This window comes from Gadus macrocephalus, chromosome 18 (assembly GCF_031168955.1).
Source record: "Gadus macrocephalus chromosome 18, ASM3116895v1".
Taxonomy (NCBI): domain Eukaryota; kingdom Metazoa; phylum Chordata; class Actinopteri; order Gadiformes; family Gadidae; genus Gadus; species Gadus macrocephalus.
The window spans coordinates 13,370,593-13,390,103 of record NC_082399.1 but is presented as its reverse complement, the minus strand read 5'-3'; the positions used below and the strand labels follow the sequence as shown (position 1 = coordinate 13,390,103).

Sequence of the window (19,511 nt, the reverse complement as noted above, 5' to 3'; positions counted from 1 at the left end):
ACTGTCACCCGAAACAACAGAAACACCCCAGTCCTATTTCCAACGCATGCTGTTTCACAATGTTAACTGAAAAGAGGAAAAAACAAAGCAAATTGTCAGGTACGTTTTGTTGACAGGATTACAGCTGGGTGACAACCTCAGCTGATGGGAATAAAATAAAATGTCATCCTTGAATGGATGAAGGAAACAGGGGCAGAGACAAGAAGTTTGTTTGTGTGTGAAATGTGATGGAATTGGGATAATATGGATCTGATTATGTTTCATTATGTACATATATGTATAATTATGCAACAGTGTGAAGGTTTTTAAATAATACAGATGAAAAAGGATTATTTGTTGACAGTAGCATTGCAGCTTTTTCGGAACGCTGATGAGTGGTGATTACAAAATATTATGTTAACCTAAATAACACCACGACAATCAGCCGATATGGAAATGGAATGGAGCCAATGGAATAATCTTTAGTTAATTAGCTACACATTAGGTGTGCAACAACAGCCTTTATCTGCAGATAGCTTCTGGCGGTAAATTCATGATAAAAAGAGACTATCCTATGGGCATTTCCTCTGTGATCTAAAGATAATGTATAGATCATCATCACATCTCAATGGAGTGGTATTAAGTCTCCACATACGAGAGCACCTACAGTGTGTGTACTTTTGGATTCTTTACCCGGTATTGCACCTACAGTGTGTGTACTATTCGACTCTCAATAGAGCACCTATAGTGTGTGTACTACTGGAGTCTTTACCTAGTAGAGCCCCCACAGTGTGTACTACTGGAGTCTTTACCTAGTAGAGCCCACACAGTGTGTACTACTGGAGTCTTTACCTAGTAGAGCCCCCACAGTGTGTCCTACTGGAGTCTTTACCTAGTAGAGCCCACACAGTGTGTACTACTGGAGTCTTTACCTAGTAGAGCCCCCACAGTGTGTACTACTGGAGTCTTTACCTAGTAGAGCCCCCACAGTGTGTACTACTGGAGTCTTTACCTAGTAGAGCCCACACAGTGTGTACTACTGGAGTCTTTACCTAGTAGAGCCCCCACAGTGTGTACTACTGGAGTCTTTACCTAGTAGAGCCCCCACAGTGTGTACTACTGGAGTCTTTACCTAGTAGAGCCCACACAGTGTGTACTACTGGAGTCTTTACCTAGTAGAGAACCACAGTGTGTACTACTGGAGTCTTTACCTAGTAGAGAACCACAGTGTGTACTACTGGAGTCTTTACCTAGTAGAGCCCACACAGTGTGTACTACTGGAGTCTTTACCTAGTAGAGAACCACAGTGTGTACTACTGGAGTCTTTACCTAGTAGAGCCCACACAGTGTGTACTACTGGAGTCTTTACCTAGTAGAGAACCACAGTGTGTACTACTGGAGTCTTTACCTAGTAGAGAACCACAGTGTGTCCTACTGGAGTCTTTACCTAGTAGAGCCCCCACAGTGTGTACTACTGGAGTCTTTACCTAGTAGAGCCCACACAGTGTGTACTACTGGAGTCTTTACCTAGTAGAGCCCCCACAGTGTGTACTACTGGAGTCTTTACCTAGTAGAGAACCACAGTGTGTACTACTGGAGTCTTTACCTAGTAGAGAACCACACAGTGTGTACTACTGGAGTCTTTACCTAGTAGAGCACCCACAGTGTGTACTACTGGAGTCTTTACCTAGTAGAGAACCACAGTGTGTACTACTGGAGTCTTTACAGAGCACCTAAAATGTGTTGTGTTGGAGTCATTACAGTATAAAATCATGAAGCGTGTGTGGTATCTGAGGTTTTAAAAACTAGAGCACAGCAAAGCATGTGTTGAAATCTTTTAACAATTTTAACAAAAAATCTTGTGAATGTATTACAGACAGATATTGAAAGACTGTTAAACGAAACAAAACAAATGCCCCCCGTCTCCTTCACACGTTAGGATAACCGCGTTGGCTTAAAGCACCGCCCTCCTTTTGTGTTAATGTCTTTCCATAAATCATCTTTTGTCCTTTCGTTCTGCCAGAGAGCAACCAGAAGGTGGGCCCTCCCATTGTTTGTCACCATTCACCACTCCGCACACACAGCTTGAGGATGTTGTTTCAGCTGGTATTTCTACCTGCCGGGCAGCACACAGCCCAGAAGGCACTCTACACTCCAAACCTGTTCCAGTTTCATCCGGAACCCCGAGGCGGCCATTTTGAGAACAGAGTGCACGCTGGGAGACTTCAGGGGAAACGATTCAAACTGTTCACTTGTGAGAGTCAGACATCGCTGTTGTCTTTAAGACAGACACACACAAGGTGATAAGGAGAAGAGCAAGATGCCCTCACCCCTACCTGCTGCTCAATGACCCACGTCGGTATTCACTGCACATGTAGAAAACAGTATGCGGAAATGACATATAAAGTACAAACACATTTTCATAGTCATGCTTGCACATATTTATAACGTTTTTTAGACAGGTTTTTGAATAATAGCATTATGTTGGTTCTGTATTTTTATGTCTGTATTATGTCTGTCGATGTGTAGGCCTACTGTCTTTTGTCTGTGTCTGGTGTCTGACACAAGAACACATTTAAGAGCCTTTTTGTTTGAGAGACATTTCATTTTTGCAGGTTGCTGTTCAAACGATGTCTTCACTATTCGGAGACAATGCGTCTAATGGTCTGAAGAACAAGACAAATCTAGGGGGATATAGTCAAACGGTTCAGAGGACTTTGTAGGCTTTTCTTGCGCGTGGATATACGATCGCATCGCCGGTCGTCTCACGGTTGGGGCGCCCCGTCTTTCGTCCCACCAGACGTTGTATGCACGGTATACTGGATCCGTGGCATTATCAATGTCCTCCACGCGGTGTCCCTCCACTTTCTGAACTATGTAGACTCAATTTACCTTTTTATTGGGACCTGGTCTGGCACATTTCCATAGACGCATTCATACACCACTTCCTTTCATTAAAAAATAAAGAGCAAAAAACAAACAACAGAGATTAATAACACATACACATAAACATAAGCACACTGTAAGCACTGCACTCTGAAGGCAGCAGAGTAGAACGATATTTCTCTGAAATAAATGATCTCTTGGTGGTTGAGCTAAATCTCTGAGCATGAAATGAGCAGCCTGGGGCACGCGGTGACATTTCACAGCACGGTGGATGTAGAGTCTTGTCTGGCTGTGCAGAAACAAACACAGCTCACTAATGGGTCTACCTGCTCCAAAAAACTCTACCAATGCTTGAATGGACCCCAGGAACCAAAGTCGATCTTGTAAATGAGATAGCAACGCTGATTTCAAGCCATCTGCTTTTAAATGTGTTGAAAAAACGATCAATATATTGTTGCTTTTTTTTTTATAAATGATCACGGTACTTCAAAACAATCATGATACTAGAACTAGTACTACAACAGCTACAATAATTATTATTATTTGTGTTACTATAATTTCATTATTATTAGTTACACTAATAATAATAACAGATCATTTAGATGTTAGAACATATCTGTGTTAATGTATTAATGTTTTTCAAATATGTGTCATCAGAAATCTCCATGTGGAAATATACTGAAAGGACCAGAGGGAGGTGTCTCTACGCTCTATGATTAATGAAGGGTTCCGGCCCTGATTGAGATGGGGGTGTCATGGCAACGTCAATGATTGGCTCCACAATAATTACCCTCATACAGCATGTCTATCTACTGTCCTCCTATAGTCTTGATCTAGAATATATAAATCAAAAGAGAGATAAACCACTAAACTCATATGTTCTGATTCCTAAAGCTACTCTCTGCACTCTCTCCAGTTGTTATGTTTGATATGATGTCTGATGTCTATGACCAGGACATATAAACCAGCACCTTATCTGCTGTGGTTGGAATTATAACTCGTATCGGCCAGGGATGTAAAGTTACACACTCACACACACACACACACACACACACACACACACACACACGCAAACACTGTGTATGTATGTATGTGTGCCTACAGACAGTATGAATCAAGCGAATCAGGGGCATGCTGTGATGGTCTGACCCAGCAGGGGGTTTGACCCAGCCAGGGTCTGGGTCTACACCCCCACACACACACACACACACACACACACACACACACACACACACACACACACACACACACACACACACACACACACACACACACACACACACACACACACACACACACACACACACACACACGTCAGCACCAAGGAATCACCCGGATGGTCCAGCAGTCGTCACACAGATGAGCGTACCTGAACATCTGACTGAATGCAGCATCACAACAGCTTAGAATAGGCTACTATCTATCTGCTTGGGACAGTGAAGCTGTTTCTTTACTCTCCTTATCAACCCTCACTTTGCACCACTATTTGTGATATTAATACAGTTGTGTAGCTTTAAACAATAATGACAAGATGAAAGAAGAAAACGAATCGAAAGGGGGAGGAGCAGGAGGAGAAGGAGCAGAAGATGCATTTATAACAGGGTGTCTTTCCACTGAAAACACAAATCTGATCTTGGCTGAATAGGTATGTGAGACCACCAATAATCAATAATCACTGGACCGAGGACATTACGTCAAAGCAGTAGTCTCATTAAATGGACTCACCCAGGCGATGGTTAAGGGGGGGGGGGCTTCACAACGGATCAACAGCGATAAATGACTAGACGGATGGACAATGGACAGTCAAAGAATTTAGACTTTCCTTCCGTCTAGTAGGAGAGATGGAGGAGTGGCCACCAGGTTCATGACAGTCAGATGAACCCACCAGTCTACCCTGTGGACTGAATCATCCATCTGGGGGCACAGGTTCACAGGTTCTCACGTCTCCCATGAACCAGGGTTCAGCCTGACATCGTAGCAGGGGGTGTTGGGGGGTGGTTCAGATATTTTCTCTCAAATGCCATTTCTTTGATCTCTAATAACTTTCTCTGATCTCTAATCACTCCCTTTGATATGGAATCGCTCCCTTTGATTTACAATCTGCCCTTTGAAGACCGAAAGGCCCTGCAGAGACTCCAATTCAACAATCTAATTCTTCGTGTTCTAGTCGGTAAAGCCTCCGATGCTACATCCACTCTGAAGGGTTTCAGACAGTCTTCTGCTCTGACTCTAAGGCCCTGTCCACACGGGCGGAAAACTATCTTTTCCCCTCCGTTTTCCATCTCATTGCGAAAACGCAAGTAGCTAGTAGAAACGCTGTAGTACATATTCAAGGCCACTGTGTGGCGCTGGTTCTCCACCAAAAAAAGAAAAGGTTGAGGAGGAGAAAGCAGTTGTTAAACCTTTTAGAATAGTATGTAAAGACTCCAACACAACACATGCTTTATAGTGCTCTAGTATGTAAAGACTCCAACACAACACACATGCTTTATAGTGTTCTAGTATATAAACACTCTAACAAAACACACTCTTTATAGTGCTTTAGTATATAAAGACTCTAACACAACACATGCTTTATAGTGTTCTGGTGTTTGAATACTCCAACAAAACACACTCTTCATAGGGCTTTAGTATATAAAGACTCGTACACAACACATGCGCTTTAGGGTTTCTATTCCATTGAGCTTCCAAAACAACATTCAGCAGATTATAATGTATGATGAGAAATGAGAATCCCAATGAGTCCAAGTATGTATGTGTGAGTGTGTGTGCATGAGGCTGTATAAGTGCTTAAGCATCTTTATATTTATGTGTGTGTGAGTCTATGTTTAAATGCTCAAGCATCTATATATAAATGTCTCTGTGTGCGACTGTGCTTGCGTGTTTGTGTGCGTGCGTGCGTGTGCGCGCGTGCGTGCGCGTATGTTTCTAAATACGTATTCCTCTATGCATGTAACATACAGTACATATGGGATAAGCACTCTCGCTAGCCAAGCTAACAAAGTTTAGAATGACAACAAACTGTGAGGGGAATGCGTCTTTGAATATCTCCCCCCCAGGCCTCCCGCCTCCCCCCTGCAGGTGGAAAACCAATCAGCTCAAGCGGGACCTGGTGAAAATCCCCACTGAGGCTTTGTGTTTAACAGCCTCCAATTATGGCCGCTAATCAGGGCACATTTCTCCAGGGAGAGGAACACATAATTGCCATTCATCTGCACGTTGATATCAGCCCCTTTCTTCTACTGAGGATTTAAAATGACTCGCCGCGTCTCAGAAAAGGCAGCCCCCCCCCCCCCCCCCCCCGCGCCCTCTCTCCCGCACTTAACATCTTCAAACAAGGGCAATTAGAGTAACAAATAGACATTTGGCACGTCTGGGACGGTTTTAATTTGTAAAGCAGACTGTTATTTTGAAATGCAGACTGTAATCTTTGCAAGTATGACTGCTTTTTAAAGCAGACTGCTATTTCCAGAGTCAGAATGTAGTTTGGAAGGGGAAACGTTCACACCACTCTCACAAACGTTGTTGCACTCATAAACATTAATGCTGGCTAGACTCTGGGTGAATTTAAATAAAAACATTTAGAGGATGTCGTTGACAATAGAAAATCACCATCAAACACACAACCCTCCTCCAAAAAGTGAGGTAATTAAATTAGCTAAATCAACCAAATCTGCAAAAACACACCAGGATAACCGTGGCATTTGCACAGACAGACAGACAGACAGACAGACAGACAGACAGACAGACAGACAGACAGACAGACAGACAGACAGACAGACAGACAGACGCACACGCACACGCACACACATAAACACTAACAGACTAACAAATACACAAAAACCCTAACCCTAACAAAAACACAAACATATACACACAGGAATTAGGCGCACAGCACCATGTCAACAAGATCCTACCTGTTAGCATGTCCAGGGGTGTGCAAGGTGAGTGCTATTGCCTGCTGGGTTTAAAGTTATCCTGGCTGTGTTGCAATGTCCCATGAGAGAAGATCCACTCAGCTGAGAGATCACTCAACAACCACCCACTGAACAAGAATTCCTCCTCTCTGGATCGCCTCTCTCTCTTTCCTCTCTTTATCAGTTTATGTCACTGTCTTTGCTTGCTCTGATTGCCTTACTCACTCTCTCTCTCACTCTTGCCCTCTCTCCAACTCTATCTCTTTAACTCTCTCTCTCTCTCTCTCTCTCTCTCTCTCTCTCTCTCTCTCTCTCTCTCTCTCAGTGAATTGGAACATCAGTCAATGACGCTTCACCTCAGCTGTAATCCGATTGGCTGGTTAAACGATGCGATGTACAGTATACACACGGTTCCATTAAAACCACCACACTCTGTTTATCAGCTTAAACAAGTGTGTGTGTGTGTATGTGTGTCTGTGTGTGTGCCCATGCATATGCATGTGTGTGTGTGTGTATGTGTGTGTGTGTCTGTGTGTGTGTGTGTGTGTCTGTGTGTGTGTCTGTGTGTGTGTGTGTGTGTGTGCGTGCGTGTGTGCGTGTGTGGCAGGGGAGGGGTGATGAGGGGGATGAGGAGGAGAGTGATGAAGCGAGAGGAGCAAATATGTCAGCGAGGAAGAGAGACGGAGGATGAGGAAGAGGGAGATGAGGAGATGGAGAGGAGAGAGACCGGAGTGGTGAATGGCGGGAAAAGTTACCGAGGTAATGTATTGTACTTTTACGCAATGTTTTTCTTTTTTTACCCGGGGTGTGGGGTTTCTGCTGTTCTGCCTGATTGCGTATGATTGCATACACCTGCCTTCTCTATTCACCAAGAGCCACACACAGCCGCGTGTCTACACCTCGGGCAGTTGTTGAGGCTGCATCTCTCGCCTGCTACGGCATCTCAGGCTTAGCATCACTGGACTTATTTATTGTGGTTTACTACAATTCTTTATATATATTTGCATGAATAAATGGTATATAGATATTTATATAATTATATATATATTTAAATGTATGTGTATTTAAATATAAAGAAATATGAAACCAAATCCAACACATTTTTTCAGAGGGTAAAACTAGAATGTTTTGTGTGAAATGTGTGAAGAAGCTAGTAAAGTTTAAAAGCAGAACTCCTTCAATGACGCTCACCCAGCCCTCAGTACCTAATCACAGCACCCAGATGTTCCTCTCTTCCAATAATAGTCCAGTTCTGTGTTCATAGCCTATTGGTTGGTAGCTCTGTGAGCGCTTCCCAGTCATACTCTACCCAGACTTTAAGTCAAACACAAAGTCCCTCAAAGGAAGGACGTGCGAGAGGCAGTTATAGAACAGAACAAAATAGAAAATAACCGAGCAGTCTACTTACTCTACTGTATTTACTAACCAGGCTCCGTATGATAAGTCCGTGAGTGTTCTCCATGTGGGAGCTCAGCGTTCTGAACCCTTAAACCCTTCAACACTTAAACCTCCTGATCCAAAACCATGAATTACCATTCGATGAATCCTTGACGTTGGTTCTTCTGGTTAAACTCAAAGCCTTCTGTGCATACGATCGTCTCTCGCTCTCGATTGGCCTGTTTGTATTGACAGAGCCGGCTGAGGTGTTAATACTGTTGTTGTTATTATAGTTATCATTTCAACCCCAGGCAGCGTAATCCATTTAAATGAACCCAGTTGTTGCACACAGTGTGCCCTAAAACCCCTCATCCGAAATGTCACGCAAATAGACAGCATGCTTTGCAACTGTGACACCAACACACACATGCATGCACGCATAGCTATACATATGTGTGGGTTTGTCTGAGCTTGAGTGTATGCGCGCATTTGTGTGTCTGTGTGTCTGTGTGTCTGTGTGTCTGTGTGTCTGTGTGTCTGTGTGTCTGTGTGTCTGTGTGTCTGTCTGTCTGTCTGTCTGTCTGTCTGTCTGTCTGTCTGTCTGTCTGTCTGTCTGTGTGTGTGAATTTATTTATGCATGTATGTGACATGAGTCACAGTTTAGGCGGGAGGACAAAGGCCGAGCTGACAGATTTACACCTAAGGTCAGCCCGCAGTTAGCAGAAAGGGCAGTGGGTGAACGCCCTCAACGCCCTAATATGCCAGCTCAAACTGAACACTTAGGTGCATGTATTGTCAAGTAGAGTTGTATGTAACATATGTTAGAAGACAACCCAAAGACTCGAAAATAGTAGAGGCAGGAAAAAATATTGACTGACAGTGAATTTGGTTTCCAGAACAGTTAGTCAGTTGTCTGGTTCGGTATCATCGCTCTGTTACCATGGAGTCCAATCAACAGGCCAACCCAAACCAGCCCTGGTTGTACCGTTGCCTTATTTTGAGGGCCACAAGCGTGTGGCCTAGCCCTCTTTTCATGATCCTCTATTAATCCAAGCAATTAACGACAGCAGCTAAAGAAAGGCTAATGTTGTTTCAGCCCTGGTGAGGGAATTGGTATTATTAGCCTGGCTGCTAGCAGCTAGCCTCAGTATACTGCAGGGATTCATAGCAGGAGTCAGGCTAATTCACCAGGTGCGTCCCATTGGTCTTGGTCGCACGTGGATGAAAAATGACATTTTCTGAGTCAGAGTTGAGGAGTTAGATACAAATGTGTGGATGTTAATTATTTTATGTGTGGCTGCTATTCAAGTATAGAATGTAATGTGTGTATCGGCCTACGTTTAGGTGTATATCTTGGTTCATTTGTCAGCTTTATATAGTGTGTGTGTGTGTGTGTGTGTGTGTGTGTGTGTGTGTGTGTGTGTGTGTGTGTGTGTGTGTGTGTGTGTGTGTGTGTGTGTGTGTGTGTGTGTGTGTGTGTGTGCGCGCGTGTGCGTGTGTGTGTGTGTGTGCGCGTATGCGTATGTTTGTGCATGTGCATGTGTGTTTTTGAAGACAGATTGTAGGTGGATGAGGTGTGACGAAAGAAACTTAGCTCTTTATTACAATGTGGGCAACAGTCTTACAACAGGCTGCTCCTCTGTGTAAATGTCTTTTATCGGTCACTTCTGAGTGTCATAAAATGAGCTCATGTTTTTAAAATAATTTATACACAAGACATTTAAGAGAAAAATGTGTCATCAATTAAATACAATCAATAAATGTGATATCTTGGAGAATAGACAGTACTGTGTTTAATGCCGAGAGTTAGATCGCCGGGTCATGAATTCACATTCATCTCATTGGATGTCCATGCCTTTCAGAGTCTCTAAATATGGCGCACTGGCAGCTCTGAGTCATCTGTTTAGAAAGGCTCAGAGAGGCCTTAGCACTGCTTAGCCCTTAGCGCTCCGCTCTGCTGGAAACAGACATCAGGCTAGTCTCCATGAGCTAGCTGGGTCAATGGTTCAGTGAATAGCGTGACACACTCTAAGTGCTATCAAACCTTTGCAGTAATATTGGTCCTATTGATAAATTTGGCACGTTATACAGCAGTTAGATCCGACCCCATTGGTCGAGCTGCTAACTAGCTTGGACACTGGACACTGTGCCTTTGACGCATCACAGATGTGCTTTAATCCATGCATGGCTTAGCACTCTCTCTCATATATAATTGTTCAATTATACATTATTTTTAATTGAACTTTATTCCAACATAATTGAAAGATACATGATAAAAGATATCAGCAAAACAATCTTATACAGTTCCCATATGGTGACATGAGATCTTTAGGTTAACCCGGATCTGACCCTATGTTTGAACCTTCAGGGTGAACCAGGGGACCATCAGCTTCAGGGCGTGCCACAGTGCGACGCAGCATCATTAAAACTACCAGCAGTCAATCTGCTGTGTGAGTGTTGAGGCTTACCGCAACATCAATGTCTTCACACCGCCAGCATCCACTCAAACCCTACCATTACCTTTAACAATATTGGATAAGGCCCAGAATAATCAATACACTCTTTACGATACACTGTAGATTCTACGGGAACATTCCAGCATCAGGATCACAATTGGCCTTTAAAATCACGATTTTAAAGGCAGATTTAGGAACGGTTTGATTTGTTAGGCACAGAATCTGCAGCTCCAATCATTTATCGGGGCATGGCTTTCCATGATTGGTCGTGTGTGCACAACAAAGATGCTAATCAGCAGGGGAATTTCCAAAAAAGAATTGTTTATTTTTCCAATTTTTTTTCCAAAGATTAGCAACGTGCATAACATGTTGTCCGCATTAGTTCCTTAGAGACAGAATGATCGGAAAATAGGGTCCAGGCTGAAAAAATCCCAGAGCTTTCCCTCAACAGTCAGAGGTTGGTATCAGATTCCTTGTTTCCATCATTTAAGCCTTCTTTCCATGCGGATTGCTGCAGAAATAACAAAAGTGCGTCCACGTTTCTTTGCTTGCTTTGTTATGGTGTCAAATCATTGTGGGACTGGTCTAATAGATCAAATCAGCTACTAGAGACTGTGTTGAGATCCAGGCACAGCTGTCTATAAGCTAGAGGCAAAAGGGGGCTGCCAACTGAAAAAAAAAACGGTATATGCAACTCAACTGTTTTCCCCCTTAAACAGTAATGGTATATAGGGCACTAGTTGAACTGAAGAGGTGGGAACTGATATGAACTGAGAAGGCAGAAGCTACTGTGTGTGTGTGTGTGTGTGTGTGTGTGTGTGTGTGTGTGTGTGTGTGTGTGTGTGTGTGTGTGTGTGTGTGTGTGTGTGTGTGTGTGTGTGTGTGTGTGTGTGTGTGCTTGCGTGCGTGCGTGTGTGCGTGCGTGTGTGTGTGTGTGTGTGTGCGTTATTTGTCTTTTTGTGTGTGTATGTGTGTGTGTGTGTGTGTGTGTGCGTATGTGTGTGTGTCTTATAAACGATTCTGTTCAGGCCGGTTTTGATCGGCTATTTGTTCTTACTATCTTACTTACTGGTTCTTACTCTTTCTAATTGATAGTTACTAGTTCTGACCGGTTTTAAAATTGCTTTGAACTGCTCTGACTAGGTATAACCATTTCTAATTGGTTTGGACTGGTTTTAAATGGTTCTGGCTGGTAATAACTGGTACTGAATAGTTCTGACCCATTGTGGCTGGTAATAACTGATACAGACTAGTTCTGATTAAGTTCCAACTGTTTCTGACTGGTTCTGACCCGTTCTTGCTGGTAATAACTCATACGAAATAGTTCTGACTAGTTCCAACTGGTACTGACCGGTTCTGGGTGGTTCTGACTAGTTCTGACGTGTTCTGGATGGTGTTTACTGATACTGGTTCTGCCTGGTTCTGGGTGGTTCCAACTGGTTCTGACCGGTTCTGGGCGGTTCTGGCGGGTTCTAACCTGTGTTGGCGGCCTTGCTGAGGCGGCGGAGCCTCCTCTGGTGGGTCTTCCCGCGGTAGTGGATCTGCGCCTGGGCCCAGGAGTTCAGTTGGATGTTGCACACCTGGCAGGGTGTGGCACTGCCGTTGCCCTGGCGACGCTCTCGCTTAGCCCGCCGCCCGGCGACCAGCTCTCTGTCCTCTCCTTCCTCGTCCTCGTCTTCCTCGTGAGTCCGGGGAGGAAGGCTGTTGTCCGGACAACCAGGGCTCTTGGGATACTTCATGTCTGAAGAGAGAGGTCGAAAGGTCACGCGTCAAAGGCCATGAGAGGGACTTTATTGGAAATGTAACAAATTTGTGTCGATCATCTGCAATCTCATATACAAGTTTATACTAAACAACTAAAAGAGCTATTATCCTGGAATATATACATTTTCTTATTCCATAAATTAAAAGGTTTCATGATGTTTCTGTCTTAATAATCGACAGGGCGAGTGTGTATCTTTTACATGTGCAGCGAAGAGACATTCCCAGCATGTCATAGCTACACATACCACCAGGGGGTAGCAGAGATTCACCACTAAGTCAGATGTGGTCGGAGATCTATGTGTATTCTCCGTCTGCTTATTTCAGCATATTTTATTGGAACTACACCACAATTCATTAAAATCATCTCACTCTGAAAATCAGCTCAGCTGCAATGCGTACTTGAACCACACACAAATCTGCCATTAACAGAGAACAAGGTGCAATATTCAAAGAATGACCAATGAAATGTAGTCAAGGACGTCGAAGTGTGTGTAAAGCCGTTGGTCTCTTTTTAAAGGGTGTAAACCCCTGTTTTTGACGCATCTAAATGCGTCAAAAAACGTATCTGGAGCAAATCACCACAAACACAGACACACACACACACACACACACACACACACACACACACACACACACACACACACACAAAAACATACACACACACACACACACACACACACACACACACACACACACACACACACACACACACACACACACACACAGACAAACACAAACACACGCACACACACACACACACACACACACACACACACACACACACACACACACACACACACACACACACACACACGCACACACACCCAAACACACAGACAAACACACACACACGCACACACCACTGAAAACGCAGGCAGAGAAGCTGTTAAAGAGCTACTTCTAACCTCAACCAATCAGAGAGCAGTAAGCAAAATGTCCCGGGCATGAAAACAAGATGGTCCTTTGTGAGAGAGCACACCACCCTGTAATACCTGTAATGGCACAGCAATTTCTGGTGACGGACAGAATAAATTAGCCCCCAGCACAATGCAGACTTGTCTAAAAATGGGGCAATAGAATTGAGGGCTTTTCTGATGAAAATTGAATCAATTAGGATCTGTGGGGGGTGGTGGGCTGCCTTGGATGGTTCACACCCACATAAACGCTCCCTTCCCCCATGCTAGAAAGCAAGGGATTAGCAGACTTTGCTGAAGGACAGAATATAATATTTTTAGTGAAGTGAGGCTAAGGCTTACATTGGCTGTTCTAGCCTTATGCTAGCTAGCTAGCTGTGATTGCGGTGTGTAATGGAGCTGATGGAGTATCCCTCTTACAGAGTATTTACTGCATTGGAGAAGACCACCACAGTGTCAACACGCAGTGACACACAAGCATGCGCAAACATACACAGTACACACAGATTCACACACACACGCACACGCACACACACACGCACACACATATATACATTCACACAATCATGCACAGGTTTCGACAAACAAAAAACCCAAGCACACATCTGAACACAAGTAGCCTACAGGTTTACACACAAACACACGTTTGTGTGTTTGTGTGTTTCTCTCATAGTCACACAAACACACACACGCACACACTCACAAACACACAGACACAATAACACAAGTGCACATCTGGACACACAAACATGTTCACACACGCACTGGTTTATGCACACGTACGCACAGGAATGCGCACAGCTCTGAGCACGCAGAGAGCCACATGCCCGTCTTTATGAGGAGGTGGTCAGGAATGGAGATACATAACAGCCTGTTCGCTCTAATGGTTCCTGAAGAGCTGCCTGCTGGCCGGATGCTGAACCTCGCTGTCTGGGGCCGTCACACCCAGACCCCGCCGCCCCCCTCCACAACACCGGTGTTTCTACCGCTATTAGGCAGCAGCATCGTATAGTGGCCGGCCGCTGTTCCCCTCTCCGCCTCCAGCCCCATCCTGGGTTCAATCCCCCGTGTGCTCATGAGCCTTAACCTCCTCCTGACTGACCTGTATCTGTACTGTCTAACCCTACTTGCTCCTTGATGAACTGTGTCTCTATTCACTGTCCAACCCCTACCTGCTCCGTATTCACCTGTCTTCACTGTCTAACCTAATCTGCTCCTTACGTTAAGGAGCAGATTAGGTTAGACAGTACAGGGACAGGTCATTACTTGCCTCTGTACTGTCTACCTATTCCTTAATGAACTGTGCCTGCATTCACTGTCTAACCCCTCTCAGCTCCTTTATGACCTGTCTCTATATTGTTTACACCCTACCTGCTCCTTAATGAGCTGTCTCTGTGTTCACTGTTTAACCCCTACCTATTCCTTAATGACCCGTCTCTGTGTTCACTGTTTAAAACACTATAGAGACCGGTCTCCAAGATCATTCTCTAGCAGATAGCTAGAGGGTTAGACAGTGATTCAGACATTCACTGTCTAACCCTTAACCCTCTCTCGGGTGCGATCATCCACATCAACGGCCGCCCAGGTGGAGCTCCACACATGTATACACACTTGCTGTGGAACTGTAGCCTCTCTGTGTGGGTGGAGCTTTGTAAAGACATGGCCAAGAGAACAGAGAACAGAGAGAGCAGACTACAACGTTTCCAACTAGTTGATGGAGACTTGCAAAAACATAGGATTCTTTTCTCTAAATGAAAGAAACCATTGATTGTATGAGGCATTTTAACATGTTTAAAACCAAACAAAAACTGGATTTGGGTTTCACTGGCTCACAACTACTTAACCATTTCATAACTTATACCTCAACAGAGCATAAATAGCATAAATATAAAGGGGCATCACGTCTCTAATGCACCATGGTAACAACCACGAGTTATCTGTTGTTTACCACTCAAGAGGAGCACCGCTTGGCCCCTGCAAGTAGCCCAAGGAGGACCCGAGCTATCGGCATAGGACTGGCCAATCACAGGCAGGCATAACAAAGCACAGCTTAAGTGGCTGATTCAACTCTGTGGTTCTCTCTATCTGTCTCTTTGTGTTGCTCGGTGCTCTCTCTCTCTCTCTCTCTCTCTCTCTCTCTCTCTCTCTCTCTCTCTCTCTCTCTCTCTCTCTCTCTCTCTCTCTCTCTCTCTCTCTCTCTCTCTCTCTCTGTCTCTCTCTCTCTGTCTCTCTCTTGTTCTCTCCTCCTCAGCTGGTTTGGGGGAGCGCAGCTAAGAGACAGAGTTGTGTGCTTGATTACATGAGTGTACGTGAAGAGCTCTACCTGTGAGTGACATTAAGTGTATGTGTGTGTGTGTGTGTGTGTGTGTGTGTGTGTGTGTGTGTGTGTGTGTGTGTGTGTGTGTGTGTGTGTGTGTGTGTGTGTGCGTGTGTGATTAAGAGGATGTTTAGGATAATGGATGAGGCCATGCTTCTTGAGGAGGGATGTGTGAGTGAAAAAGCACAAGTAAAAGAAAGTGTTGAAAATCCGTTCTCTAACTGCTAACAGGAAATTTGAGGCAAGCTATGTGTATTAAAAAATTATATCATTCATGTTTTATTAAAAGATTAGCCATAGCCAATATAATATAATATTATTTCATATTTGCTGATGCTATACTTTTAATATAATATTGAAATTCTATAATATAATACAATATAATATAATATGATATATACTGTTATGTTATGCATTTGGATCCGGTTAGGTTAGGCTAAACTTAGTTGGGCAATAGGCCATGATGGACTTAACTAGGCTTAGCTATGATAGACTATGCAAGGCTAGCCTAAAATAAGTATATGCAAGGATAGGTCCGGTAAGGTCAGGTCATGTCAGGTCAGGTCCGGTCAGGTCAGACGTGGCTAGGCTAGGCTATGCTGAGCTATGCTAAGCCACACAAAGCGACGCTATGCTTGGCTAGGCAAGCATAAAAGGGGATAGATAGAAAAAGGGGCACCTTCTGGAGGCCATTTGGGCTCAGCTGGCGCTACCATCAGTGTGGTGGCAGGGCATGGTGCGCTATGGTTCCACATCGTAGGCTAGCTAATTCATCCATCTGCTGCAGCTAATGAAACGGCTCCGGCTAGCTGCACTGGTGGTGATGGGGAGAGTTTTAAGCAGTATGGTAATATATGTTTCACAGTAAATGTCCTGTCTTGTTTGAATAAGGTACCATCTTATCTTGTTTGGACGTAACTCATATTGTTTATATATCGAGCTTCAACTTTTAGTTGTACTTCCTGGAAGAGGCGAGACTAAACCTGACACATCCATGAGGCTGCTTGAGCCTTGATTGACAGGTGTCATGGTGACAAGCAGCTGTGTGTCAGGGTGTTGAGCCAGCAGGGCTGAGAGGGATGTTTTGAAGTAGGGGAAGGATGAACATTTGGATATGACATTGGCCCGGGCATTGAGTTCTCTCACACTCACACAGTAACACAGATACACACACACACACACACACACACACACACACACACACACACACACACACACACACACACACACACACACACACACACACACACACACACACACACACACACACACACAGCAGCTGTTTCCAGTATGCCGTCAGTGTAGGGATCATGCGGGCAGCAGAAAACAATTACCGATAATGCTGATCTCATAATATAACATCTTATAATAGATTATATAAAGTATTCAATTATAGTTGGGGCCGCCTAGCACAACTGATCCTGACTAGGTCAGCTTGTAGAGCAAGGCATTAACACTGCCAGGGTTGTGGTTTGATTTCTGCTGGGGCCCACCATGCTAAGATATATGCACTATCAATATTGTAAGTAGCAATAAATAAAAGTTTGCACCAAATGTCATCCCAGTATTATGAACTTTAGTGCAAAGATGGAAGTTCTGTTCCTGATTTCTGTGATTGAAAGCCATTGATGAAGAACAATCATCGAGCTGGAGAATGAGGAAAACCTGCCCTCCTGTCTCTAGGTAGACTATCTGTCATGGGTGTGCTTGCATGTATCAAGACTTGCTGTCGCTGGGTATTTTTCCGGGACTCTATAAAATAAACACCTATCCATTTCCAGCATGACGCTCGTAAACACCTGGTGCTTTCCGCTGTTAATTGAAATACCACGGCTATAAATAAAAGCTATATGGTTAGCCAATGACCTGTCACGTACATCCGCACATCAAAGGAGCCACCATGATGGCTGTACTAGCAGGCTTGGAACACATGCATTCCCACTGCGTGTTGACGTACGGACAGATGGATTATTGCTATTGGTGATTTCACGTAAGGGCAGGGATACGGGGAGAGGACACGCAGTGGTTCATCTCTTAATGCTTCAGGCTATTTGGAATAAAACTGTATCAGAGGGTGGCCTCCTCACCCCAGATCACTTCAAAGACAGAACAATAAAACCATCTAAAGTGTGGGTAATAAAAATGAAACCTCTGCTCCCACCTTCCCTACGTTTGTCTATCACTGAGAAGTGTTGCATTCACAGTCCTCTGATTGAGAAGGATTCCATGAAACAACCAGGGAAGAGAGACTCTGATTGGTCAGAAACAAGCCGGTAGCAGCCCGGGATCTTAATTGTCTCAGAGGCCGGGGAAGTCGACAACATTTCACTAGGTAATGACAGATCACTACCAAAGATTGGATTTCTACCGAATCACACTAAAATTTAAGCTCTTGAATCTTGCCTACAGAACCTTTGCTTTACATGTATGAATTGTGAGGCCAAAGACATTCTAAGAATCAAAGCACCATGAGCCTGACTGAGAGTTTGGTGTTTTTGTGTATTGTTTCAATATCCGAAGAGTTTGGTGAGAACTCAAACCCCCTGCCAACAAACGGGAAACTGATAATAAAAAACAAATAAATAATTTAAAAAAAGCGCTCTAATAAAAAACCATCTTGACAAACAGCTCAAAGTGTGTGTCAACGTGGAAGGATCAAGGAGAACAACAGCAAGCCCTTTGGAAGGTTGACGGTTCCAAAAGGAAATATGACTCAAGCTTACAGCAGCTAAATGTAGCACAAGCCCAGACAATTCAGACAATCACATGCACGCCGTCGCCTACACACACACACACAAGAGCGCACGAACACGCACACACAAACACACACACACACACAAATACACACACACACACATAAATACACAAACACACACACACACACACAAATACACACACACACACACACACACACACACACACAAATACACACACACACACACACACACACACACACACACACACACACACACACACACACACACACACATACACACACACACACACACACACACACACACACACACACACACACACACACACACACACACACACACACACATACACACACACACACACACACACACGCACACACACAAACAAATACACACATGCTTCAGATAGTGTTAGCCACTTGAACATGGTGCTTAAACTATTGAAAAAGCTTGACGTTGCATACAGTACATCACATAGAAATAGAGCTAGCTGTAGCTAGCTAGCTAGCTGCAACCAAGGCTGCCATTGTGATGAGCAGACGCTATATTTTAGCGTTGGGAGGGTGTGTGGGAGGACAGTAGCAAAGGTGTGTATATTTTTAGGGACGTCATGTACATAGCTGTCGGTGGGATTAGCAGATGCAAAGGGGTAGTTACATCGGAGTTGGCTGGCTCATGGTGCTGGAAAGTACAACATGAAGATAAATAGATCAGATAAAATACACGTTATGAAACACATGTTTCAGAAATGCATTTTGGTAGACAGTCTAGTGCCTAGGCTCTTTGACTCCCACTTTCGGCCAAAAGGTTCTGGGTTTGATATCACATGTCTGCAGCCTTACCTGTGGAAGGAATCTTAGATCAAGGTACCCTAAACTCACCCGCTACTTCACTGCAGTCTGGGCATATTCTGAACTAAACAGGACAAAATAGTGTATCTGCTCTTGAGAAATTATTAGCAGGTCTACATCCTAGACAAGCCTGAGAGTGAAATCAAAACCAAAATACAAACGTAAATGCGACTACTCATTAACAATATGAGTGAGGTTAAGGCTTGTCATTGCAATTTATTGTGTCATATTTGCTGAAATTCTCTGCACGCCCCGACAGCAATTAATTAATAATATGATCAGACAAAAAACATCACAAAAATCTGTTTTCTTTGTGCTGCAAACTAATATTTTCAA

The 19,511-nt window shown here is 44.0% G+C and overlaps 1 protein-coding gene across 2 annotated transcripts in view; it reads right to left on the bottom strand.

Annotated features, from left to right (window-relative positions):
• LOC132446698 (zinc finger protein 385C-like) overlaps positions 1-19,511 on the bottom strand; it is a 48,872-nt gene that overhangs the window by 13,790 nt on the left and 15,571 nt on the right. Inside the window, exon 2 of one of the 2 annotated variants that reach the window (XM_060037128.1) lies at positions 12,093-12,356. In XM_060037128.1, coding sequence (XP_059893111.1) covers positions 12,093-12,354 — 262 coding nt within the window. In that variant the 5' untranslated portion in view covers positions 12,355-12,356. Of the gene's footprint in view, positions 1-6,782; positions 7,055-12,092; positions 12,357-19,511 lie in introns of those variants that run through there. The other variant, XM_060037129.1, reaches the window with a different exon arrangement.